This window comes from Pygocentrus nattereri, chromosome 16 (assembly GCF_015220715.1).
Source record: "Pygocentrus nattereri isolate fPygNat1 chromosome 16, fPygNat1.pri, whole genome shotgun sequence".
Taxonomy (NCBI): domain Eukaryota; kingdom Metazoa; phylum Chordata; class Actinopteri; order Characiformes; family Serrasalmidae; genus Pygocentrus; species Pygocentrus nattereri.
In genome coordinates this window covers 18,081,269-18,108,607 of record NC_051226.1, presented here as the reverse complement: position 1 = coordinate 18,108,607, position 27,339 = coordinate 18,081,269, and the positions used below count along the sequence as shown (strand labels likewise).

Below are 27,339 nucleotides of genomic sequence, written 5' to 3'. Positions count from 1 at the left end.
CACTGCAGACTGTCAGGGTCACATAAAGAGCACAGCTAGTAGTCTTTTAACTAAGTAATGTTCTTCTTTATTCGAGGGTTGTCCCATTTTGTAGTGGGAGATTTCAACCATTACCCCTTAACCTTGTCCCAAGGAGCAAGGTGACACACGAAAACAAAGGAGTAGGGGTAAAAATAAGAAATGTGACTGGGCCTAAATGAATTCTGAATACATTACTTTTTAGGTATTGTAATGGAATACATTACTGAACACGTTCAGGACAGTGTACTCAGTAGTCAGCCATCACTACCGTTTGCCCAGCAATGTTTATTTTACACTTTTTGTAGTTGAGCGCCAACTTGTGTCGACAGGAGGCCACTGACTGTCATGTTTCTCTCGCCCTTTGGAGACGAGGTGGTGTCCATGGTAAAAAGCGGTTTCTTACACTGACTGGAGAACAGCTGTAACTGTTAACCCCGGACTGGTCACACCTTATCCTACTCTGTCAAGTACACTATCGCCTCCAGCGATCATACACACAGACACACCCTCATTGTTTGTGTACTCTACCTGACCGCGCAAAGCCGGTCTTACTGCCTCTCTGCATCGCGCGCTGGGGGAGAGTATCCAACAAGTACGCATGCGCAGGAGCGGCACGACATCTGAGCAGACCAGCAGTCCAAACAGAAACTCGCTGGCTGTTTCTGTCAGCTCTGGGTGACGGAACAGAAACCGAGCAGAGGCAGTGCTCTCCGGGGGAAGCGCGCTATCAGACTTTGATCTGATGTCACCAAGCAGCGCTTAGCTCGTTATCAGCAGAGGATTTATGGTAAACACGGGCATTCAAAACTCAAAGGTTGACTGTGTTTAGAGGGCAAAAACACCGATTTTTCAAAAAAGAAAATTGCTCAATTACTGAATTACTGTGATGTAAATAAAGTGAGTGGGGTTTGGTGCGACATGGCTCATTGTAGAGAAACTTACCCGCTCAAATTTCTTTTTGTGGTGGTTATAGGAGCCAGGAGTCCCAATGTCTACAACACAAATATAGCTATTTTATCTACCATCCAATACGACCGGCGAACCCAAAGGTGTCTTCTTAGTTTTTATGCGTAATGTTGATCATGGTAAACAAGAGGTCCGTCTAAAAATGCCCGGGGTGGGGGGGTGGGGGGTGTATTCTGCTTTTGTCTGCGTTTATCTCTACAGCATGAATGGGTTTTACCTTTTTTATTTTTATAATAAAAATAAAATTCTTTTATTACATAAAAAATAAAATTAAATAAATAAATAAAATAAAATTAAAATTAAAAATTACATTTTTTTGGTGGAATGTCCTAGTGGCTTAGCTTTTTAAGAATAGTTTCAAATCTATCAATCCATATGGCTAAAAAGCAAGTTTTTATCACTTAATCCATATCACTTTCTGTATGTGAATAAAATGCCTACTCTTTGACGTTCATTCAAGATGTAATTATACAACATTTTATCATTTAAAACCAATCAGAACCAGTTACACAGCGGTTTTCTTCATCATACAGAATTTGAAAGCTTTCAGTGGTCTGTTTTTGCCACAATTGTAAATAAGGCCTTGTATATTGTCTGTATATTCTCACTCGCTCTCTCTCTTTCTCTCTCTCTCTCTCTCTCTCTCTCTCTCTCTCTCTCTCTTATTATTATTAGTGTTAATGTCAAAGCTTGTTATTGGTGTTTCCTGGGTACAAAAGCAGTTGAAAGTATAAGACATGACCAAGACTGCTGGGTCCTGGGTTTCATTTCAAGGACCTCTGTGCTGTGAAGTAGCTTCATGTGATTTACAGTAAATACACAAAAATACTAGTTGTGCCTTTCAATAGTAATATTGTCTATAAGACTGTTATTATGTAGACTTTTCCAGCATAGTGGAACCTAATAGGAACGCATAAAGCTTTCAGCCTGCTGTTGTTTTGGACCTGCTCTAAGCCTCTTTGTGTGCTGTATAATCTGTATTTACATTGTTACAATGACAAGCACTCAATGAACAATGCAAACAAACGATTTGATTACAATTACAATTGTATCAGTCTCTAGGCAATTAAACAATTTTGTAGTACACAGAACCTGAATGTTATCAGATATTATACATGATAAATTGGTGTATAGTTTAAAAGTGAAAATATCAAAGATTAGAAAGTAAATAAGAAAGAGACTGTTCTTGAATTTCTTTCTATAAGCTTACTAGGCACAATACATCTATAAGTACTGCAAGATGTTGTATTGGTGTTTAAATTAATGATTCAAGCTCAGTTACACTAAATTCACCTGTTGCAAATGTAATTATCTTATCACTTTTAAATGAAACCTTTAGGTTGTGCCACTGGTACATTGATTAATTGAATAGGCGATGACTGTAATGTCAACAATTTTAGAATTTTATGGAGGAAATAAAATTTATGTTGTTTGCTTTCCTGCGTATATAGTTCTGATAACTTTTCAAGAGTTTTTTTCCCCTGTTGTCTGTCCATGTATGTGTATTTAAAGGGCTCATATCATGGGAAAACCAAACTTTCCACACTTTGTAAAAATAAACATAGTTTTAAAATGTACAGTCTGCTCTCCAGTCCATAAATGGAAACCAAGCTGCAAAAATAGCACATTTTAAAGTTTTTGTGATGTGATGAAATTCAATGCATTTACATACATACACATCCATTTAGCCAACAACAGTTTAGGTATATTAAAGGCATATAATCAAAAACAGCCTGTTTATTTCTAAGGCATAAATGAGTTTGGAAAATGGTCTTGTAAAAATGAATTGATTTGATTTTAAGGAAATGACCCACACAAATGTCATAAGTGAACCTCAGAGAAAAAAAAATGAAAGGGCCCTTTAAATTATGTACACTTTCACAATATTGCAAGGCTGATCTATTCACTGAATTGTCATTAAGAGCTATAAGCTGGCTGATAATTATTCCTAAATATATTTTACTGCAGACTGTATATAAACTCCAAACTGTGTTTGTGATAAAATCTAATATTTATTTCATTAATAAAAGCATACTGTTCTTTGTGAGCACACTATTTCAGAATAGCTCATAATGCTCACCATTAATACCATCCAACTCATTTAAGAAAGGTATTCAACAAAAAGAGAAACTTGAACATAATGGCTTGGATTCACTAGGTTCTCAGAGTAGGAGTTCTGATCTGAGATCAGATTTCTCTCTTTATTTTCAGTAACTTTACTGACAGGGGCAGATCTTAAATCAGTAATCCTACTCTGAGGCAATTCATGAATGTGGCCAATACTGCTATTCATTGAAACATATCGTTGCTGCCCAGTGAAAAACAAGTATCTACAAAATAGTAACTTTGCAGGAGAAGGGAATAACACTCTTCCTTTTCAATGTAAAAAGATTTTGTTCCAAGTAATTTTACAGCATTTCTATTGGTCCATACATCGTGACATTTTTGTGTAACATAAAGGACAACTGGTTTGTTGAAATGATGTAGAAAATAAAAAATCAACAAAAATGGAGATTTTTTATGGATAGCGATGATATTCACTAGTTTCTGCGATCTATTAAATATTCGCTTGATCTACAATTAGACTAGAATTACTAGATTCTCATAGTTGTTAAAAGACAAACAACGAGTTTGATATTAGGTTAAAATACACAAACAAGAAACTGTGGTACATGTCATAAACATGTCTGTGTGATTCGTTACAGCTTAAAGGCACATCCTGTCTGGGATGGACAGTGTTTATCCACTGTCAGGGCTGCTGTCAGTAATTTCCCATAATATGTCCTGCTTTGCGATACCACCAGCCCTTCTGTTGGTTAACCATTAACATCAAGTAACAAGCCCAGCCTTGGCCATTCATTATCCTTCAGTTGGTTTCAATAAACAAGACATGTTGAAACTGTACATTGGGTGAAAAGGTAATTGAGAGATCTGCACTCTATTTATGAGGAAGATCAGCCAATACCGAGATCGCACCTTATCATCTGATGTCAGATCTTAGGTAGGTCAACCTTCATTTCTCTAAACATTATAAAGATTACAGAGGGCAGTTCCACTGAGCCAGAACAGACCGCCTCATTTGAGTGCAACATGACTTAGGGATTCAGTGGATGCCTTCAAACATACTTAAGCACGCACCAGGACTACACTTCAGACTTCAAGACCACTGACGTGAATTGGTGAGCCTTTCAGAGGCAGAAGAGAGGTTTCCTTCTTTTAAACTATCACAAAGAAACTGGAAAACTATGCCTGCATTAGGCCTTGAGATAGTTGGAATAACTCTCTCGGTTCTCGGATGGATTCTCGCCATCATTTCCTGCGCTCTTCCCATGTGGAGGGTCACTGCATTCATTGGATCTAACATCATAACGGCTCAGGTGTACTGGGAGGGCATCTGGATGAGCTGCGTGGTGCAGAGCACTGGACAAATGCAGTGTAAGTTCTATGATTCTATGCTGGCTCTTCCTCAGGACCTTCAGGCAGCTCGGGCACTGACAGTAGTGGCCATTGTCCTGGGTGTCTTGGCTCTTCTACTCTCCATGGTGGGGGCCAAGTGCACTAACTGCATCGAGGATGAGGGGTCAAAAGCTCGTGTGATGATTGCTTCTGGAGTCACCTTCATAACTGCCTCAGTCACACAACTTGTTCCTGTGTCCTGGGCAGCCAATACCATAGTTGTGGAATTCTACAGTCCGCTCGTGCCTGAGTCCCAGAAGATGGAAATAGGAGCCTCACTGTATTTGGGCTGGGCTGCTGCAGCCATGCTGCTGATAGGAGGCTCCATTTTGTGCTGCAGCTGTCCACCAAGTGACATAAAGTACAACCCACCAACTCGAATGGCTTATTCAACCAACCGTTCAATGGCCCCCAGCTCATTCACCAGGAGAGACTATGTTTGAACGCATCACAACAGCCGTACAGCATTGTTCTGGTTATTTTTTATCTCTGCTGCCTCGGGGGAGGGACAGTCTAGCTATGTGAGCTCAGGTGACCCAAGCTGGGAATGTTTTACCTGGAGTTTGGCTATCACAGCCCAATGCACAGGCATTCTCAAGTACAGTTTGAAATGTATATTTATTCCTGTTCTGAAGACTTTCTTGTTTGTATCCTAATCAAATCAGTAGCTGAAACCACTCCACACTTTTTGAAGAAAAAAAAATCATTATACATTTGAAAAAATGTTTCACATAACTTCTGATAGTAAGTTTATTCTGTTTTACATCCTCTTAACTTATTTTCAAATATTCAATTATTTGATTTTTTTTTCTTTTTAAGTTGAGTCATTTTTACAGTGTACTGTTAAAGATACGGTTGTACTGTACTGTACAGTCTTTGTATAAAGTTGGAGTAGGTCAGTTGAAGTAGTTGACTGACCTTTTTGAATGTATTCATTCTTGTGTTTAGTGTTACAGTGTCACAAGATGTTTTCACTTGTCATACTTGTTTATTTTCTCTATTCTGATGCTTGTGTCATTGTGATTACAATCCAGTGTAAAAGTAAATTCTCATAATATTTTTTTCAAACTAAGAGTCATTATTCAATCATGAAATGATGTTGAAATGTTGCTGAACATCAACCTGCAGTTTTTTTATTATATTATAATCAGTGTCTATATTTCTTTTTTATATCGTACAAACTCACTTACCAGCAGATCTGCAGTGTAATATACCATGATCAATATATCACAATAAATGCAATTACTATATTTGAGCATTTCCATTTTCAGATTGATAAAAGGGTAATGAAATGCAGTCTTGTTTCAAAAGTATACAACTTCTCTAAAATGTCATGTGTCAATTTAAAATATATGAAAGAGAGGACATTATATATATATATATATATATATATATATATATATACATATTTATATATATATATATATATATATATATACACACATATTTATATATATATGTATATATATATATATATATATATATATATATATATATATATATATATATATATATATATATATATGATGTTCTCAGCTACTTAACAACTTACTCACAAACTCAATTTGCCCTATATTTTGAAATTATGTCCAAACTAAAAAAATAACCAAAGGAGATGTAAGGCTTTGTTTCAGCACATACATATATACTGTGGTATACAAAAGTTGGGTCATCCCTGGTCAAACTACATATTTTTGTTGCTTTTCTAAGTGAAAATAAGTTAACATATTCACTGAATGCTATATATTGTAAAAAAAAAAATAATGGTACAGTTTATTTTATTTCTTTTTCCCAACTGAATTCAACTCCTTAATATGCCAGATTACTACATACTAAAGCTTCACTGCTAATAAGTTGAGCTATTCTTGGGTTATAGAAGTGTGTAATAAAATTTTAGGCTGGCTGGTGGGCCCTGACTACCATTTAAGGGGTTAAATTTGGATCTCACTGTTATGTTCCGTTATTAGTTACATTTAAACATTGCTTTCTCATAAATGAAGTCACTCTATTAGAAGCTCTCGATTAGAACCTCATTTTTAAGTTATTGACAGCTGTTTTGGAAACAGATGGTGGCTGAATACCACCTGTCCACTATTTGTGTGTATTTGGTGCGGGGGTGGCGGGTGAAAGTGGGTTGGCATTCCTTTCCTATTCATTCTTTTGTCCTTTCCTATTTATTCTTTTGTCCTATATCCTATAGAACTGCAGCTGGAAATGGTCATTACTGTCATATAAAAACCTAGAAAAATCTCCTTTTTTCCAGTTTTAAAAAGTTTTAAACAGTTTTAAATCTGTGAACATTTCATGATTGATCCACAATTACTTGGAATAAAATGTCATTACATTAATTTACTTAAGAATTAACATACTTCCCTGTAAAATTTTCTATTTGGTAATTCAAAGTTTAGGTGCAACAGGAACAGCTTTCATTCTGGAAGCATTTTCGTTCCACCGTTCTCCTCTACTAAGGCCAGAGAAGTATAGACAGTTTGTGTCTGATCTGATTATAGAACTATAAGCATTTCAGTGCATTTTTACTTACACAAATCCTAGAGTAACACGTATGAACTGTTCATAGGTTCAAGTCTCCAGTTCAAGCAAACACAGGGTATAGCTTTATTTAGTTTAATACCCTACTAGATCCTGGAATGTACCTTTCATTTCCAACTCAGTGTTTAGCAGCTGAGTCAGTTTCATCCAACAGTGGGTTGCGTGAGCAACATTTCCTCGTTGTGTTTCCTAGCATAGTGTAGGCAGGTGTTGCTTTGTATAGACAATCTGCAGACTCCTGCCCTTCTGCTTCATGATGTCATCACATCTCCACCTCCCTCACCTGTTGCACTGGGAATATAAAAGGAGCTTGTTGCCACAGCATCACCATTTCATATAACTACACAAAGGGTGGAGACAGCAATCAGTTGGCCAAAATAGCAAGGAAAAGGAAAGAAAAACTCTGGTAAAAAAAAAAGAGAGAAAACATGTTTTCCTTGTGAAGCCATTTTCAGGTGCTCTATTTGAAGTGAACCTCTTTGCTTTTGCATTTTCAGGGCCAGAGCATCCACAGGAAGACAGCACCATGTCGATGGGAATGGAGATTGGGGGCATTGCCCTGGGTCTGGTAGGATGGATCATTAGTATTGTCACCTGCGCTCTGCCTATGTGGAGGGTCACGGCTTTTATTGGTGCTAACATAGTCACAGCCCAGGTCATCTGGGAGGGTATCTGGATGACCTGTGCAGTGCAGAGCACTGGGCAGATGCAGTGTAAGGTGTACGACTCCATGCTGGCACTTCCTCAGGACTTGCAGGCTGCCCGAGCTATGAACGTCATCTCCATTGTCCTGGCTGTGCTGGCTGTGATGATCTCCATCATGGGAGCCAAGTGTACCAACTGTATAGAGGACGAAGCTTCAAAGGCCAAAGTCATGATCGTCTCTGGGATTTTATTCATCCTTGCTGGCATCCTCCAGCTCATCCCCGTCTCCTGGTCAAGCAACACCATCATCCAGGACTTCTACAACCCAACAATTCCTAGCAGTCAGCGCAGAGAGCTCGGAGCGTCGCTCTACCTTGGCTTTGCAGCTGCTGCCCTGCTCATCATTGGAGGAGCCTTGCTGTGCTGCACCTGCCCCCCACGGGAGAAGAGGTACAAGCCCGCAAAATTGGGCTACTCTGCTCCACGCTCCACCAGTGGCTACGACAGAAAGGACTATGTCTGAAAATGTTCAAAAAGATTTTGTCATTTCATGGGTCAAAATGTGAGTGTGGTTTGATAATTTCAGGAAACTTCTGAGAAGACTCCGAAATGAAGGGCCTTGTTATGCTGTCAATATTTGCTTTGCGCTCTATTTGCTGTGCTTGTTCATTGTCCTTCTAAGAATGTTTGGCTTAAAATAGTTGCCTTTTTATTATGTTTAATTGTTATATTGACTGAATTTATTATATTCTGCACATTTTAGTATATTATAAACCTTTTTATATACAAGGACTCAAGGTTATTTTGTTCAGGATTTTAGAGATATGTCATTGTATATGCAAACAATTAGTTAAGTTTGAACTCTGAGCATATGAGGCATGTATAAACATTTGATGTATCCTTGGCATCTAACCCATGACTCAAGCGGTGAGGTAAAAGGAAGAGATCCCCTTTTACATGTATTTGTTTATGAAAATCTGAGCAGGGACAGAAACTGAGATCAATGTGTCTGAGTCCTACTTCACTCTTCATTTCTTCTTCCATATGTTTTTAGCTAACACTTTTTGTGGGATAGTGTTTCATTGTGTTTTTTTTTTTATTTAAGAATTTTTTTTTTATGTAAGAATTTCACTTGTGCAGGTGTCATTTCACTTAATTGTTTTTAGTAGAAGCATTTAAACACATTATTGAAATAAGTAGGTTTTTAAGATATATTTCAAACTCTGGGTGTACTGTTGTAACTGATGACATTATTTACTTTGTCCCTAATAACAACAAAAAAGACAAACAAAATGCTGGGTGGTATCCGGAATACATACTGCAAACTGTCTTAGCATACAAAGGTTCAACAGGTAGAACTGTTTGCTATAGGAGGTGGCAGATAAATTAGAATAGAGCTTAGAGAGAGAGAAAGAAAGAGAGAGAGAGAGAGAGAGAGAGAGAGGGAGGGAGTGTGTGTGTGTGTGTGTGTGTGTGTGTGTGTGTGTGTGTGTGTGTGTGTGTGTGTGTGTGTGTGTGTGTGTGTGTGCCTGCATGTATGCGTGTTGTTGAAAACATTCTCTCCAGGGAAAAAAAATATTTTTACATCTATAACATATTGGAAAAAAACATAAAGTATAAAATTGTGCCATTATTTTTTTACAATATGTTATATTCAGTAAATATGTTAACTTATTTTCACTTAAAATACATAGTACATCTCCATTTGGGCATAATTTCAAAATACAGCTATCAAGTTATTCAGGCAAAAAGCTCTGTATCAGATAAAAACTGTGACTTTTATTAATATATCATATTCATAAATTTCAGAATCTTTCTTTTTGTTTGTGTACTTTTAAATAAATTCTTGAGTACTTGATTACTTAAGGCTATGTCTGTTACAATCAATGGCAGGAAATAAACATATAAGATCATAAGAGGCCTCATTGCATTTTATTGCTCATGATCAGAATTCATATTTAATAAATTGTCGATAGGAAGTCTCAGTCACTCAGGATGTAGCAGACAGTTTCATTTAGTTGAGAGTTAATGTATGTTTGGATCCTGTTGCTCACAGAAACAGACAGAACACACCTTTCTTAAGCAGAGTTACCATAGAGACAATACACCTGGGCCTGACGCCCTGTTTTCCACTTCTTAAAGATGGAGGTGCCACTTTTAAAGCAAATGAATCCCACTCTGCTTTGTTTAACTGTAAACTTTAATCGTCATATTATCACCATAATTCTCTAGTGTAGCATTGTTAGTATAATCACCACTTTGTGAACAACTGCGTGAGCTAATAGTCCAACAGTTTAAGAACAACGTTTCTCAACATGCAATTGCAAGGAATTTAGCGATTTCATCATCTACAGTCCATAATATCATCAAAAGATTCAGAGAATCTGGAGAAATCTCTGCAAGTAAGCAGCAAGGCAGAAAACCAACATTGAATGCCTGTGACCTTCAATCCTTCATGCGGCACTGCATTAAAAACCAACATCATTCTCTAATGGATATTATCACATGGGCTCAGGAACACGTCAGAAAACCATTGTCAGTGAACACAGTTCGTCGCTCCATCTAAAGTGCAAGTTAAAAAGCAAAAGCCATATATCAATAACACCCAGAAACGCCTTCTCTGGGCCCGAGCTCATCTGAAATGGACTGACGCAAAGTGGAAAAGTGTCCTGTGGTCTGAGGAGTCCACATTTCAAATTGTTTTTGGAAATCATGGACGTCGTGTCCTCCGGGCCAACGAGGAAAAGGACTGTCCGGATTGTATCAGTGCAAAGTTCAAAAACCAGCATCTCTGATGGTATGGGGGTGTGTTAATGCCCATGGCATGGGTAACTGACACATCTGTGAAGGCACCATTAACGCTGAAAGGTACATGCAGGTTTTGGAGCAACATATGCTGCCATCCAATCAACGTCTTTTTCAGGGACGTCCTGCTTATTTCACAAAGACAATGCCAAGCCACATTCTGCACGTGTTACAACAGCATGGCTTCATAGTAAAAGAGTGCGGGTAATAGACTGGCCTGCCTGCAGTCCAGACCTGTCTCCCATTGAAAATGTGTGGCGCATTATGAAGCGCAAAATACAACAACAGAGACCCCGGACTGTTGAGCAACTGAAGTTGTACATCAAGCAAGAATGGGAAAGAATTCCACCAACAAAGCTTCAACAATTAGTGTCCTCAGTTCCCAAAGGCTTATTGAGTGTTGTTAAAAGGAAAGTTGATGTAACACAGTGGTAAACATGCCCCTGTCCCAACTTCTTTGGAAAGTGTTAAAATGTCAGTATTAAACAGACTCTTTTTATCAATATGATATATAGTAGGCTCTTATGTTTACGTGGTCTATTCTGTAAAGGGAGAAGGCCCTGAATGATTCAGATTATCCAGGTCCACATCCTGAGTCAAGTTCCAAGGATTATAGATTATATTATTGGTGGTTTAGATTACAGAATATATATATATATATATATATATATATATATATATATATATATATATTGAAAATTTATTTTTAAAAATGTAAACAGTTGAAAAATAGTGTAACGTTTTCCTGCTGGGTCACAGAAGGTGCAGGAGCCTATCCCAGCAGTGATTGGGCAGAAGGTAGGAAACACCCTGGACGGGCCACCAGTCCATCACAGGGCAGACACACAGACATAGATAATCACAAACACAGACACATGCACACACGTAGGGGCAATTTTGCATGTCCAATTCACCTGACTGCATGTCTTTCGACTGTAGGAGGAAACCTACATAGACATAGAGAAATGACCCTGGTCGTCCAGCCAAGGAGTCAAACCCCAGCCCTTTTCGCTGTGAAGTTACAGTGGTACCCATTGCGCCCCATGCCACTCCATGTAATGTTATAAAATACATTTTTAAAAATTACCCACCTTTTGTAATCATATATTGTTTGTTCTTTTTGTGCTCTGGCCTTTAAAGACAAAAGGATTGTACAACCCTACTCTAAAGCATCAGTAAGTTTATCTTGTGTAAGTTTGCGATAACTTTCTCCACACTCTTCCTCCCTCTCGGTTTACCTGGATTCTGATTTCTATCTGTTACAGTACAGTCATTTACTTGATAATGCTGGCCAGTGAATGAGTAATGTCCACAGCACAGTATTAAAATAAATACCATCCTAAGACAAAGGCATGCATTTTATAAAATATGACTCCTGCTGAGCTGCTGTGTTATTTGATCTTCAAACTCTCAGGACATGTTCATGAACATTACAATACAAATAATGAGACTCTACTTTACTTTGTGTCTTGATTTGATGCCTTGGTGTTTTGCATTTTGGTTTGATCCTGTTGCATGGATGAAACCTTCATGCTTTTCAAGGGAAGTGTCTGAAATGAAACTCATCATCATGTGACCGATACCACACCGGTTGCTAGATTATTTGCTTAGCTAACTTTATGATGCTACAAGCTAGTGTCTTTCTGATAAAACAGCAATCTACGCAACATAACATGGATTTCCTAGAAGTAACAGAGTGAGATCAAAAATGAAATCGTCATACTACAGCTCTCCTCTTAGTTTAGTGTCAGTTTAGTAGCCTACTAAATAACTCTTAGTAAAAGCTAGTAAAAGATCATTCATTTTAATCGTCATGACATTAATCCTGTCAGATAAAGTCAGTCTAATATTATATTTCAGTGTGCTTTTTTTATTATTTTTGTTTACATAGATATATGGCCTATGTGACATATTTGAATAAGAATTCTGGTTTACACAATAGCATTATACTCCTCACCTCATTACTTCTGGGATTAAATTTGTTGCTTAATATACAAATATAAAAACTGTGTATCTACAAAACTGTCTCATAATATTAAATGCCATTTTAGCACTTTAAAAAGCGCCTATAATCAACCACTGCTCTTTGAAATGCTTACATAATTAGCAGTGCTATGTTCAAATGAGAAGTGATAAAACAGCTTTTACACAATGAGCCGAGGGGCTGCACGTCTCTACTGGGTTACCGTGTCAATTTCTGGCACACTTTCAGCTTATTACAGAAAATGTGTTAGGCATGTTAGTGTTGGTAATAAACTAAAGTGGCCTTTGAAATCAATGAAAAAGTCTATGATATGAGTGCGTTGTGTTCTTTAGATAGGCTCATTTGTACTCAGATACATTTACTGTTCATAATAATGATGCATAGATCTAAACCAAAGTGGGGTCTGCAGCCAAAACTGGCCTGTAAGGATATTCAATTTCACCCACCAGAAAGGCCTAAGAACATGGATTTTTATACATATTTTTATACTTATTTTTTAACTTCTCATTGTTAGACATATTATTTTTGAAGTATCAAAAGATATAGTGTAAAATTATAAAATAAGATGTTAAAAATTACCCTCAGCACTGCTCAACTCCACATTCTACTGTCACAGATTACAGATTGCTAATAGAGTGTAACAGGCACTGCTGACACATGGACAAGAGGGGATTTAGAGACAATGGTGTGAAGAATATATTGTCACTACATTTAAGGCAAGACAGCGTGCCTCCGATTTAAAGAAAACACTGCAGTATTTAAAAAACTATTTTAAAAAATATTTAAAAGATCTGTCACATGGTCACTGGCTCCATCCTATCTTTAAAATCATGCTGCAACAGAAGCAGGTAGACTGACAGACTACACAAATGCTCTATAAATCTGTCTATAATGTCAACATAATATAAAGTGGAATTTGTTGACTGTTACCTTCAAACTACAATGTGTGTCAGAACTAGATCAAATTTCACAACTCAGTTGGTATGTGTTTTGTTCTTGTTGCCAAGCCAACACTTGGCCTACTTAGCGCTTGCAGACTTTCTGCATGTCATCGTGCTTTATTTGCTTTGTTAAATAAATAAAATCCCCAAATGTTGAGAGTATGAATAAAAATGTCAATATGGGAATGTGAGTGTGATTGAGCGATAAGCACAAGTTGAGAAATAGGCCTACAGCACCATGAAATGCTGCTTTAAAATATATTATTTAATATATATATATATAAAGAAGGTAGCATAAAAAAATCATTTAAAAATGCTTGCCTCATGCAGTTGCTAACATAAGCTGATTTGATATCTGAATGCCTAATAAAACTGTAACAAATACACAAATCACCGTTTTGCTCATATAGATCAAAATGTCATATAGATCATATAGAACAAAAAAAAAAAAAAAAACACTAGGAAATATAACATTTGTGGTCTTTGGCGCCATTGTGTGGTTATGTGGGTCATAACTGTGGTGATATGTGTTTATCTCAGACTTTTTATAATAAATACTACTGTAGTGTTTAATACTTCTGCAGTGTTTAAGTATTATTCTGTCGTTGCTTTAGGTTAACTTTAGGTTCATGGATTAGGCGATACTTAGTACGTAATGTTTTAATCGGGAGGGTGCAATGCAGGGCTGTGAGTCGATCGGGAAAAGAGTCGATTCTTGATGAAAGATTTGGATTCGATTCCACACATTGACGTTCAGATTAAGTGTTTTTGCATTAAAGAGGGGAGAAATCAAAGTAAGATGTACAGTTTGCAGCAAAAATGGCTTACAATTAGCTAATGCAGAACCCACCCAAAGGGTTTGTTCTGGTTAGGATCAAATTTGTTAACATTACATTAACATTTTATTTAATTGAAAATGAATGAGAAGCGGCTTAGAAAATGTGTGTATGTGTGTGTGTGTGTGTGTGTGTGTGTGTGAGAGAGAGAGAGAGAGAGAGAGAGAGAGAGAGAGAGAGAGAGAGAGAGAGAGAGAGATTGTGTGAATGTCCGGACCCCTCGACTATTCTTGGTACCGACTCCATCGATTCTCATCATTTGGAATCACACTCGGAGTCGACTCTGGCATTTCTGGACTCGAACAACCCTAGCGCAAAGTTGTTTGTACGCACGGCGTCATGACGTAGGAGCCAGCTGGACGTTAGCGTCGTCTCTGCTGTGTGTTAGCCTAACATCACGACCTTTGAAAGTGTAGCCGTGGACTCAAATGAATGGTTTCTCCTGACTGAAGTGCTCCGTGTGTTAGATGCTATAATGAGCGTCCTGTGTCGCAGGTTCATGAGAGGACTGTTATGCGGACAGCCGCAGTGGTTGTCTGTAGTCGGAGCTCAGTGTTTTTGTAGCGGAGTGTCTCGGCTAGACTCTGTTCGGCGTGACAGCGCTGCTGCCTCTACCAGGTGTTGACCCCCTCTTGCTCTCTCTGGGTGGGCCATTCAAAAGAACACTTTAGTTTGCTTTTAATCACACTAACTGCGTTTGAAATAACGTACATGGAATTAGACTGTAGCCTGCGAACTCTGTTTGGCTGTATGGCCAATCTTAGCTGTTTACAGAGAATTTAATGTGTATGCTAGCTAGTCAGCTAACGCTGTAACGTTAGTCAGTGTGACATTTATTTATTTAGCGAGCCTTTTGTTTAAAAACGGCAGTGACAGGATTAAGAGGTAGATAACCTTAATCTCAAACGTAAGCTGAGTTGATCTACTTCTCATACCTGTGTTCATCATACTGATAGTAAATGCTCTCTTCTAGCCCTGTGAACTTGACGTATGACGTGTTTGATGGGAAAGGGGAGAGCACACCTCTGGTTTTTCTACACGGTTTATTTGGGAGCAAATCAAACTTTCATTCTATAGCCAAGTCCCTGGTACAGAGGACAGGCCGGAAGGTATGGGAGATTTGCATACTTTCTTACAAACTATTTTACACCTTTTTTGTGGTTCTGTGGTATTAATATTCACAGCAGATCTTATGCTTTACTGATCATGGGTTATTGCTCAGGCTGGGATGGTGAAATATGCCATATGTTGGACAAGGATTAATATGCTATGAACTAAAACTGTGTCTTATATGAATTGTTGACATAATGGATAACTAGGCCTGAAATGTATCTTAGTGTGAATGTCATTTTGAGTAACTCTTATAGAAATGTCATCAATTCTGTATTCTCAGTATACTGTAAAGCTCATTCGGTATCTGTGCTAGTGTTCTAACTGTACTTTGTCTAGTCAGGTGCTGACCATAGATGCTCGTAACCATGGAAAGAGCACTCACAGTCCAGTTTTGACGTATGAGGCAATGACCAACGATCTGAAGCATTTGCTTAGCCAACTGCACATTGGAAAGTGTGTCCTAATTGGGCACAGCATGGGAGGAAAGGTCGCTATGGCCACGGCTTTGTCACAGGTATTGTGTTGTGTATGTTTTTTTTCCATTTCAAAGAACGGAGTTGTTGCTCAATTTACTTTTATATATTTATGGATGTGTGTGGAAATAAACACTAGTTATCTATAATGTCAGCACATTATAGATTGGAATTTGCTGACTGTTAACATCAAACTACAGCATATGGCATAAATAGATGTGTGGAATAAGTTCTAGTAGTTGTACTTAAAGTATTTTTTGTTATTTGCAGCCCAGTTTAGTTGAGGGTCTCATTGTGGTAGACATAAGCCCTGCTCCAACGTCAGTACGCACAAATTTTCGCACCTATATTGAGGCTATGAAGGAGGTGAACATAGCCACTGACATCCCACGCTCTACAGCACGAAGAATGGCTGAAGATCAACTACGAAAGCATGTTAAAGTAAACATTTTACATAAAGTTTGTATTTGATGCTTTTCTTAAATTGCATGGCCACTAACTATGCTAAATTTGATCTGTTGTTGTCAGAGTATACATGAGGGTAAGGTTTTGGATGGCAGTTGCCATGTCCTCCTTTTTTCTATTTTGTGTCTGTTACATCAAAGTTCAAAGTTATATTTAGCTGTAAGCTTAAAAATAGTACATTTTCTATGTTATTTTCTCTGTAATGTATAATTATACAGCAGAGTTAATATCTGTGTGGTTATGTTTTTTAGGGACAAGAGTAATTACTAAATGTGTCTTTATTTTTGCACACAGGAACATTCAGTCCGACAGTTCCTCCTCACAAATTTGGTGGAACAGAATGGACATTATGCCTGGAGAGTAAATTTAGAAGCGATATCAAATCACCTGGAAGACCTCATGGGTTTTCCTGAATTTAACAGCACCTATGAAGGTCCCACACTCTTCCTGGGTGGAAGTAGCTCAGCATACATCAGGTAAGAACAGCCAGGAGTAGAAATAGTACAGAAAACTGGACTTAAGTGAAAGCAAAGGTACGGTATCAACATTTAATTCAAGTAAAGTTGGAGTGTGTGGAACCAACCATATACTTGAAAGTGAAGTATCCACATTTAAATGTACTCAAGTATATGAAAATAAAAAATAATCATGAAATAAATAAATACCTTTTTTTTGGTATTGTTTGGTAGTGTCTGGTGTTCAGTTACATGTCTCACTGACATTAATTAGATGCTTTAGTAAAAACAATAAATTAGCATCTCAAAAAAAATCATACTTGTAACAAGTATTTTGAAGGTTTAAATAAAATCACCCAAAATACTATGTATGTGCAATGTTTCAAGTATTTTCTACCCTTGATAACTCTTGATCCAAAAAGTTCTTGTTCCAGTTGTGCTTTTGCTATTTCATAGCAAAGATTTAATGTAATAATCCAGTTTCCTTATGTTTATTTACATTCTAAAATGTAAATAAAATATCTGAAAGTTGTCTCTCGTTCTCTCTTTCTTTCTGTTTCCTTTTAGCTCTGAGGATTACCCAGAGATTCAGCGACTCTTTCCAAATGCAGATATCCAGTATATCCCTGATGCTAGTCACTGGATCCATGCTGACAAGCCTCTCGACTTCATCAGCTCTGTTATCACTTTCCTGCAGTCCTAGTCCTCTGAGCTAATTCATCCAGGTAGGCACTGTGGTATACAGACAGTGAGGAGTTTTGAGGCCATGGACCAAACTAACCTTGTTTTTAATATCGGGCCTTGTCCATTACCTTCTAATGCACAACAGCGTTCACAGATACTGAATAGTTTGATTTTCCTCTAAAACAGTTCTCAGTCTAATACATTTAAATGGCATTGTGCTTTTGTGGGGTTTTAGATTTTGCTTTGCTGTCAAGTATTGTTTCTAATGTTCAAAATTGATGCTATGTATCAGATGGCTGTTTATGATTTTTGGGTCACCTAGATGGCCCTTTATTTTTTTTGGGGGATCTGTAATAGGATATGCACTTGTCAATCCACATTCTCCAGCAGACATTCTTTCTTTATTCTCATAGGAAGTCCAAAGATGCCTATGCAATATGGGCCTGGCTTTTGGCACTGTTCTTAAGCATACATGAACTTCACACTGTCATACACAAGTACATTCTAGAAGATAAATGAGACCACATCACTTTAATAGACAAGCTGTTCCATAATATTTTCTTTTGGTAGCACTCATGGTTCACCTGTGTGGACATCTTGTGCTGTTTGCAATTTTAAATTCAGCCCCAAAAGGGATCACGTTTTTTTGCCAGTGTTATCAGACAGTATATATACTTCTACAATATAGAAGATATATACCAATTATATCCTACATTGTTATTAATAGTTTTTTCAGAGGTTTTAATAAGGGTTTATAGAGGTGTCAGTTGTTGTGTTTTCATGTTTGTTATTTTGTATATTCATGTAAGTGGCATGTAGTTGTGTTGTGATAGGTGTTTAACCAAAACTGACATGTATAACTATAATACCTTATATGCTAAAGAGCTATGCTGCCGGGTATTAAACTCTGAAAACCTCTGTTCATCAGGTTCAATAGCCCTGTCTTATATGGCCGCCTTTGTTAACCGTGAATGTGTCTGTCTGTAGTTTGTGACTGATTGGTATTTTATATTATTATATTGAACATATTCATGAATTATTACTATTGGATACAGATAAGAGGTAAATATTTATATTTTATGACTATGATGTCATAACATGAATCTTCTGCTATATATGTATATGTGTGACAGTGGTATTTTAGGATTATGAAATGCTGCAAAATTAAACTCCAAAGCAAGTGTTTTAATCAATTACAGAGCTGCCCACTTGCATATTAACTGTATATGGTAGAACACGAGTATCATGTAGTAGATATGCTATATATAGTGGTCTTATGTCTGTGAGGATGGGTTGTGTTGCAGGAGTGTTTGTGTGTGTGTATAAATGCACATGGGAATATGTATTTTTCAGAAATATCTTTCTTAAACAACTGAAGTTTATGTTTAAAACAGTGCAGATGCATTGTGTATTGCCAGATACTTTTTATCAGAGAGGTATAATTACTTTTTTTAGGGCTTTTTGGGTGTCGTAGAGACAAAAGATGGTTTGCCTTGGAAGGTCAGCAGGTCCATGGACAGTTTCTCCAAGCAGAATAAATGGAATGTTTCTGTGTATCCTAAGATTGAATATCCTGTCATATGTTTGTATTTAAAAGTCAAATGCAGGATAATATAGGATAATTATCCTAGACATCGAATTTGTTAAAAAATATTATTATTAGTTTTTTTTGTTTTGTTTTGTTTTTTTTTTTGCTTAGAATGTTAAGGATTGGAACTCATATGTGATTGTATGTAGGCACTTCCAGAGTAATGTCCCAGTGTCATTACTTTTAATACACTGTAGTCAATCAATTGTATTATTTAGTTTAACTAATTGGTTAATATATTTATAAGTTTTTATTGCTTTTTTGTAGTCTCTGAATAATCAATTATTTAGGTGTCAATTAATGATGTTTACAAACAGTATTTGGTATACAGTACCCTCAGTACTTTAATATGTATTTATATCTACTAAAATAGCAAGTTACAACTTATAAATTTGCACAGTCTTAGTAAACATTATTTTGCTTGTGATGGAGTGTAGCAAAAACAGAATGTAAACTCATGTTTCATTGTAGGATCAATTTAATTGTCTGATTCTGAGGACCTTGGACTTCAAAGAACACTTGGTTTCAATGGCTTACTGGTGTTTAATACTTCTGTATACAGTCGACCCAGTGTAGCCATTAGGTGGGATTTGATTGCACAAAAAACCTGTTATTGCAAACAGCAATACATGGGGCCAAACTCTAAACATGCACCAGGGCTCCTCTCAGTGGCTGAAGTGTATCTGTTATATTTGTGTGTTTCCCCTGTTATCTCATAAAATCTGATCAGTTTGTGTGAATGTATTCACAATGCATGCCAGACGTTTTCTCTGTACACCTGTCCAACTAAATAAATGTCCAAGTTTTCAGATCATTCAGGGTCTCCCTTCATTTATGCTTCTTTTATACTTCATTTAGAGATTGTTGTATATATATTTACACATCACTAAGGATTGTAGCATGTATTCATATGTGTACATACAGATAAAAAAGATTTGTGATCCAAAACAAAAAGTATATTACATTTTGTAAAAGGAGGATTCTTCGTGCAGTTCTGGTGTCACTTCTTTGCAAAAGGTGCCAGTAAGCAAAGAAATAGTCCTTCATAATTGTAGAGGAGCTGCACATTTCCAAAACAAGAACCAAAAAGACTTATATGGCTTTACTTATGTAGTCATGGGCTTTCTGATGATAGACTTTCTATGCTCTGCCCACAAATGTGTTTTAATAGCTGAAAATACTGGCAAAAATCCCACTCAACTAGTGAGAAATTCCACAAAATGCTAGTTTTTCTGAAACACCATAATTTAGTGTGTGATACTAATTTCAAGTAACACTCTGCTTGAATCCTGCTACATAACATTTAGATAACCATGCCATGAATGTGCCATAACAGATGTTATATGGTGTTAATACACTCGTTACCTTATACTTATACTTATTGTCATGAGAGATATAAGGTTTGATGTCGTGACAAATTGCGTCACATGCCAGTTTTTGATGTTTATTCTAGTTGGTCATCCTAACAAAGTATTATGATATAGGACAGTTAGTGGAGATGCTAACTTGACATTGTTATATCACTAGACATAATCTGTCATTTGACAGGCAATGACAGCATATGGCATCTGCCAAGACATTTTGGTTTTGTTTATAGCCATATAGGTTATGTCAGTGTTACATAGTAAAGCTAAAACACAAGCTAACATAATTGTTGTCAGCAATCTGACAAGCTTTAATTAGTGTCATAGCCCAGCTCGGTTATATTTGGAAAATATTTAAGTTGTGCAGTACAATATTTCAGTTCATTTGAAATGGGTAATTTTACTATTCTTTAAGCTTGTCTGACCTAGCAATAGCAGCTAAGAAATTAGTGTTAGCCTTTGTGGGAGATGGTAAAATTTTAACCTTAGTCTAGAGAGACTATTTGAAATCTGTCCTCCTTGCTGAAGCTGCTTGGAGACTCAGGCTCAAAGGAACTGTTGTTGGCCAGCTGTTCAGCGGAACTGGAGGTTTGCTGACTGACACGTCCTCGTCGCAGTCGGTCTTTCCAGCGCTGAGCCACGGGTGTATTGGGGGACTGGGAAATGGAGGTGGAAGTGGAAGTGGGTGCTCGGCAAGGGGCTGGAGGCTGGGCTGGGCTGGCCTGTTTGGAGCGCCGGAGCATACTGAATCCTTTGGGCTTCTTCTGGGCCTGTTCGGCCTGCTGCTGATTCTGGAGCTGGTGGTGAAGGATGGCCTGCACATCATCCTGTCAGAAAGACATGCAGTTACAGAATCAGTCAAATTCAGCTAAACTGTTCTCTGCACAAGATAATAACTGACCACATTCCCTAAGAGACTGAGGTAGCTGTCAGATTTTTCCAGTCCTAATTACCAGGAAAAGACAGAAGAGCATAATTAAGCTCTAAGCTTGTGAGGTCTGAAGAACAGTTTTGGAAGCTGAATACTGTCCAGATGGTCATTCTGGCTCCAGGTTCTGAAGTCCTGTAGAGACACAGCTAGTCCTACCAGCTGCTCTATACCCTTTGATTCATGCCATACATTATTTGTTGTTTAAACCATTTCTATTGGTCCATTTATCAGGAAATGTCATCTCATAACTGATTTTTAGATCTAGTTTAATAGCTGTCCGCTAGTGAGGTGTAATATTGAAGTCTATTTTTTTTTTCTAATTTTATGTTTGTAAATTACTTAGACATCATGTGTCTGGGAGCTTACAGTGATCTTAATATTAAAGGGACACTCATGAAAGACTAGGAACTCTCTCTACTAATGATGTATGAAAAAGCAGTACAAAGTTTAATGGCTTTTGTATGCATTGTTGAGGGAGGGCTGTCTGAAATATGTTTTCTAGCTTCTCTGCAATAACATCCTTGTGCATTTGCCAACTAGCTAATAAAAAAAACACAAAAGCACTTTCTGTATACAGCCAGCAAAATTTCACCTCAAAAGCAGTTGTAGTTTTTCAAAACTTCCTCCCACCGTTTGATACATCATCAGAAGGTGTTTTTACTGGTCTGTCCATAGTATCACAGCTGCTGGTGTTTATGAACTTCCAAAACATAGTCTATGCACTGCAGTACATACTTTCAGCATTATTAACAGTTTGGAAGGGTTACTTCAAACCTTTATTCCTGTACAGATTTCTGATTACCTCTTTCAAAATTTAACCTATAGTCCAATTCATTGTATTATTGTATTAAAGCAATGTGATTGAATTCTTTTCCATAACTTTTGGATTAACTTTCATTTTAAAGTTATAAAATGATAAAATTATAATTTCAATAAGACGTCTTTAAACAAGGGACACAGAAAAACTGCATTTTTAAAACAAAATGATATCATAGGTGAAATATAACAATCCACACTGGACACAGTGTATTTTTGTATTTATTTATTTATTTGTTTGTTTGCTCTCAGATTTTACCACGTTCAAGTGACAAAAATATAGTTCTATGCAAAAGTTTGAACACTGAAGTTTGAAAAGTTTGAACAGTTATGATATAAGTTTCCCCCATTAAGTTAAATTCAACAGATAAATAGTAGTTGTGCATTCAAATTTGCAGAAGTGTGTTCTCTTTAGAGGACATGTTAACTCATTTTGATTTAAAACAATCAACAAAGCATGTCATTTGGCCAGGGTGCTCAAACAATTACATACTGTACCCTGTTCTCACAACAAAGGTAAAAGGTTCTGTTGGGTCTGTAGCCCACTTTGAGCCTTTCTTATGAAATTCACACCATACGTGATGAAGCACACAAATCTTTTTGTGTTTGTTACAAGTTTTTGAAGCTCAAATGTCTGATCAGCTTGGCTGCTTCTATGACTATGTTGAATTTTCCCCTGGGCGAAAAATAGTGATTGTTATGCAAGAGTGGTTTTAATGTAATCCTGCTTGTAATCAGTCTATTGTTAAAATGTATATACAATCTGATTACTGCTTTTTTCTGTAACTGTAATAGAATGCATTTACCTTTTGAGTGCCCTGATTATGTAAAGCCATTACATGTATCCCGTTACCCAAGTCCAATTACTAGGCAATTACTAAGACAGCTGGTTCATGAAGTATCATATCTCCAGTGTAAAATCTGGCTCCACATAAAGGAAGTTTCAGTAATTTCAGGCATTAAAAGTTATAGTTGAAGTAATTCAAACCCACCTTCCAGGCCTCCAGCTCGATGGCCATCTCCAGCCTCCGCTGCACTGCCTCTAGCAGCTGATTGTTCAGTGTCATCAAGTCTGTCTTGCATTTCAGGAGCTCTGACTCCATTGCTTTTTTCCTATCACAAACATTTATGCCACAAAATTAAATTCAGGGAACACTCATGAAAATATCATCTTTTCAAACAGTTTTCTATGGAGCCCTGATGATGACATACTGTATAAATAAAAATAATATGTGGCCACGCCTTCTTAACATGTGGGAACGAGATCCTAATGCATGGTCACGACTTAGTAAGGCATGGGAATGAGATCATTATCATCACGCATTATTTTTATTTATACAGGATGTCACCAGCGGAGCTCCGTAGTTTCCTGTTTTTTCCAGATTTTTATCATTACGCTGTATTTACTGACCACAAAAAAGTACTCACTTTGCTAGAGCCTCATCTCTGTCTCGAAGAGCTTGCTGTAATATAGTTCCATCATTGTCTTTCTTCCCATCTCTGGACTGTCTCTGTGAATAAAAATGAGTTTTATCAAGATTTCTTTCTGAGTCTATATTCAGACTTGTGGCCAGAGCTGAGCTGCTGTGCATGTTGGTGGGCATCTTGAAGACTCACATGAGCTGTGTGGTTGAGCGCAAGTGTGCGGGACACATTCTGCAGTTGAAGCAGTGCGGTGTCCAGCGGGCTGCCCTGAGGGACAGGGTCAGCTGGCTGCCCCAAGTCAGTCAAAGGCAGCAGCAGCTTCACAATGGACTGAATCTCCTCTGTCACCTACAAAGTAGTTAGGTAACAGCTTCAGATGTAAGAATGCACTGATGGATTGAAATGGAGGTGGATAGATTTTATAATAAGACAAAAAGATGTTATAATAGATCGAATTGCATAATTTTCTAAATCTTTTTTTGACCACAATATAGGTATCTGGTTGTTTTCAGACTTATGTATGTATGGAATGTATTACTGCATTCCATCACTGTGTAAATACTCTGAGGGGAAACAGGTCTTCATACACATTTGTTGTTGTTATTTAATTGTTATAATTCCAGTGCATATATTCACTTCACATTTTGCGTAATTCTACATAATTAATGGGTATAATTAAATATTGGGTATCATTGTACCAGATAACCTCTAATCTTGGTAAATATTAAATGTTGATAGTTTTGTTTGACTATGTAAAACTCCAGGCACTAAACAATGAACTACACAGTGTACAGTGCCCAATCTGAGTCTCACCCGATTTTTCTGCTGATTCCAGGCCAGTCCATCCTGACTCTGCTCCTGCAGTTTATCCACCTGAGCCTTCAGCCTCAGACTCCTGCGCCGAGACACCTCTACCTCCCTGCAAACCTGCTTCAGCTACCATCACACAGAGCCATCACACACAAATTAAGTATACACTCATACATTCAGTCTTCACTGTTTGGTGTGCCATATGTTGCTAAAGTTAAAATGTTCACCTCACACATTTGTGTGAATGTGAAACCATGTTCATGGCAATATAGACTCAAACCTTAGAGAACATAGACTATGTTCACTCACGCATCCAAAAAATTGAATTTAGGTGTTCCAATCACTTCCATGTCAACAGGTGTATAAAACCAAGCACCTAGGCATGGCCCGACTTCTACAAACATTTGGGAAAGAATGGGTCGCTCTCAGGAGCTCAGTGAATTCCAGCATCGTGCCATGATAGGATGCCACCTGTGCAACAAGTCCAGTGAAATTTCCTTGCTACTAAATATTCCACAGTCAACTATCAGTGGTATTATAACAAAGTGGGAATGACAGCAACTCAGCCACGAAATGGTAGGCCACGTAAAATGACAGAGCAGGGTCAGCGGATGCTGGGTCTGGTGGTGAGTCTGGGTTTGGTGGTTGCCAGGAGAATGGTACTTGTCTGACTGCATTGTGCCAAGTGTAAAGTTTGGTGGAGGGGGGATTATGGTGTGGGGTTGTTTTTCAGGAGTTGGGCTCGGCCCCTTAGTTCCGGTGAAAGGAACTTTTAATGCTTCAGCAGACCAAGAGATTTTGGACAATTTCATGCTCCCAACTTTGTGGGAACAGTTCGGGGATGGCCTCTTACTGTTCCAACATGACTGCACACCAGTCCACAAAGCAAGGTCCATAAAGACATGGGTGAGCGAGTTTGGTGTGGAAGAACTTGACTGGCCTGACCTCAATCCGACAGAACAGCTTTGGGATGAGTGGAGACTGCAAGCCAGGACTTCTTGTCCAACATCAGTGTCTGACCTCACAAATGCGCCTCTGGAAGAATGGTCAAAAATTCCCATGAACACATTCCTAAACCTTGTGGAAAGCCTTCCCAGAAGAGCTGAAGCTGTTATAGCTGCAAAGGGTGGCCCAACATCATATTAAACCCTATGCATTAAGAATGGGATGTCACTCAAGTTCATATGCATGTGAACGCAGATGAGCGAAAACTTTTGGAAATATAGTGTGCAACATATGACAACACAAAAGATACAGTGAGGGTGTTCAAGCCACAAATTACACTTATTCCTATACTAAAAATGATGATTCCTGAATTACAGTGTAATTTGCTGTAGGGTTGGGCTTAATCTGTGTCAGCCCAGAGAGCATGCTGTCAAACGCGTATGCGAGATGACACCTCGTAATTCCAGATTCCACTAGTAGAATCTTGTTGTTCCAGCGGAACTTTGAGAAACTGAATTCAAGAAGATCACACCTGCTGAACTGCATAGGTTTACATACAATGACTGAAATCACATGACCTGTAGCCTACTAAGGGTGTCAAGACTGAAACTGAGGTGTTTTAAACGTAGTAGTAGTAGCAGCACAGCATTACATTTCTGAAGTCAAAATATTGAACTGATTTAACTTTTCCTGTTATCTCCATAGACACCATAAAGACAAAAACCCAGTCTAAAATAAATTTTTTAGAAGCTAATACACGGTTACCTACAAAACTGCTGTAGGCTGAATAGGTGTACATACGTGTAAATGTGTTGCTTTTCACAAAAACAATGAGTTCAAATTGGGCTGAATATGTAGCTTAGTTTCCATATATGGCCCATATGGACTGAAGAATAAACAGTACACTTCAACAATGTTCAGAATGTTAACTGAAAATATAAAAAATCAGGTTTCCATCATTTGTGCCATTTACTTCCTTAGCTAAAATTTAGATACCCATCTGACAAGGATGTACCAGCATGAAACAGACTGATTATGTCATTCTGGACCTGGCTGTACAATTGCCATACGCATTATCATGAACAAAGGTGCTCTATTGTTACAGGCAAGAAATGAATTCCCTATCAGATCTGCTTGTCGGTTTGCATAGTTTCCAGGTGATGCATGAATTACTGAAAGAATGACTGACCGTGCCTTACAAATCAGTGCATTAGGATGAATGTATTCTTTTTTTTCAGTGAATCTAAAGCTCAACAAGCATAAACATTTACACTCTCTCACTCACCGTGTATGACATAGGGCTGGACACACGTCTACTGAGGGGTTTTCCGCCTCTGAGCAGGTCTGGTAAAGTTTCATCTACGTATGACTGGACAGGCTTGTTCAAAGATAAGTTTGGCCCAGAGTCCAGGGTCAACTCCTCTATACGATCAGCTTGATCTGTCATACTGGAACTGTCGTTGACTTCTTCTAACTGCTCCTGTTCTTCATCCAGCATAGGCAGTTCTGTACTTTCAGTGTCCTGGAAGTCTGCTTCTTCCTCAGGGGAAACATGACACGGATCTAGATTGTCCTCACTGGTAATTCGCAGATGTATCTGCTCGATAGGCAGAGATGTCTGCAGCAGGTCTCGGAAAGTAGCCAGGGTATCTGATCTTCTTTTTGGGGTAGAAAAAGAATCAAGAGCCTCCATTGCTTCGCAGAAGCCGCAGAAGCAAAATGCCCCAGACCAGGAAAGCGAGACTTGACTTGAGTGGGATGGAGCACAGAACTAAATGCAGACAAACTCGTTTTTCCGGCTCTCTGACAGTAAGAAGTAGCACGTGTGCTCTCAAGCTCATCATATGTGGCGTCACATGAGGATGTCACCTGTTCCTCCAGGGTGAAACCTTTCTGCGTCTTTTGTCTTTTACCCTAAGGTATGACATGATTTAGATTGTATCTAGGACACATACACAGACACATTTATGAGATAGGGCTGGGCATGACGTGAGAAAATCATCACAACCTAACACCAGCAGACACAACTTTGATGCATTTATGCAGGCTCATTATATATCACCCTG

General features: G+C 37.9%; 4 protein-coding genes across 6 annotated transcripts; 3 read left to right on the top strand and 1 right to left on the bottom strand.

Moving 5' to 3' along the window:
- Nucleotides 1–3,865: 3,865 nt before the first annotated feature.
- On the top strand, nucleotides 3,866–9,554 carry LOC108427978 (claudin-3-like). Of its 2 annotated transcripts, none has more exons than XM_017698610.2 (2): nucleotides 3,866–3,988; nucleotides 7,491–9,554. In XM_017698610.2, exon 2 carries the CDS (start codon nucleotides 7,520–7,522, stop codon nucleotides 8,159–8,161), a length of 642 nt encoding a protein of 213 aa, XP_017554099.1. In that variant the 5' UTR covers nucleotides 3,866–3,988; nucleotides 7,491–7,519; the 3' UTR covers nucleotides 8,162–9,554. The 2 variants fall into 2 exon arrangements, with proteins under 2 accessions (XP_017554099.1, XP_017554098.1); XM_017698609.2 differs by lacking the exon at nucleotides 3,866–3,988 and adding an exon at nucleotides 6,832–7,399.
- On the top strand, nucleotides 3,996–5,511 carry cldnc (claudin c). Its single transcript, XM_017698608.2, has one exon. The coding sequence runs from the start codon at nucleotides 4,233–4,235 to the stop codon at nucleotides 4,884–4,886; it is 654 nt and encodes a 217-aa protein (XP_017554097.2). The 5' UTR covers nucleotides 3,996–4,232; the 3' UTR covers nucleotides 4,887–5,511.
- A 4,980-nt stretch (nucleotides 9,555–14,534) lies between the features above and the next one.
- On the top strand, nucleotides 14,535–19,796 carry abhd11 (abhydrolase domain containing 11). Of its 2 annotated transcripts, XM_037546260.1 has the most exons (7): nucleotides 14,535–14,822; nucleotides 15,178–15,313; nucleotides 15,658–15,831; nucleotides 16,061–16,231; nucleotides 16,550–16,731; nucleotides 17,278–17,435; nucleotides 18,850–19,796. In XM_037546260.1, exons 1-6 carry the CDS (start codon nucleotides 14,680–14,682, stop codon nucleotides 17,411–17,413), a joined length of 942 nt encoding a protein of 313 aa, XP_037402157.1. In that variant the 5' UTR covers nucleotides 14,535–14,679; the 3' UTR covers nucleotides 17,414–17,435; nucleotides 18,850–19,796. The 2 variants fall into 2 exon arrangements, with proteins under 2 accessions (XP_037402157.1, XP_017554095.1); XM_017698606.2 differs by having other exon boundaries at nucleotides 14,536–14,822; nucleotides 17,278–19,796.
- On the bottom strand, nucleotides 19,443–27,016 carry bicdl2l (bicaudal-D-related protein 2-like). Its single transcript, XM_017698605.2, has 6 exons — nucleotides 26,559–27,016; nucleotides 24,332–24,454; nucleotides 23,711–23,866; nucleotides 23,522–23,604; nucleotides 23,086–23,206; nucleotides 19,443–21,173 (listed from the first exon to the last, which is right to left on the bottom strand). Exons 1-6 carry the CDS (start codon nucleotides 26,964–26,966, stop codon nucleotides 20,832–20,834), a joined length of 1,233 nt encoding a protein of 410 aa, XP_017554094.1. The 5' UTR covers nucleotides 26,967–27,016; the 3' UTR covers nucleotides 19,443–20,831.
- Between the last annotated feature and the right edge of the window lie 323 nt (nucleotides 27,017–27,339).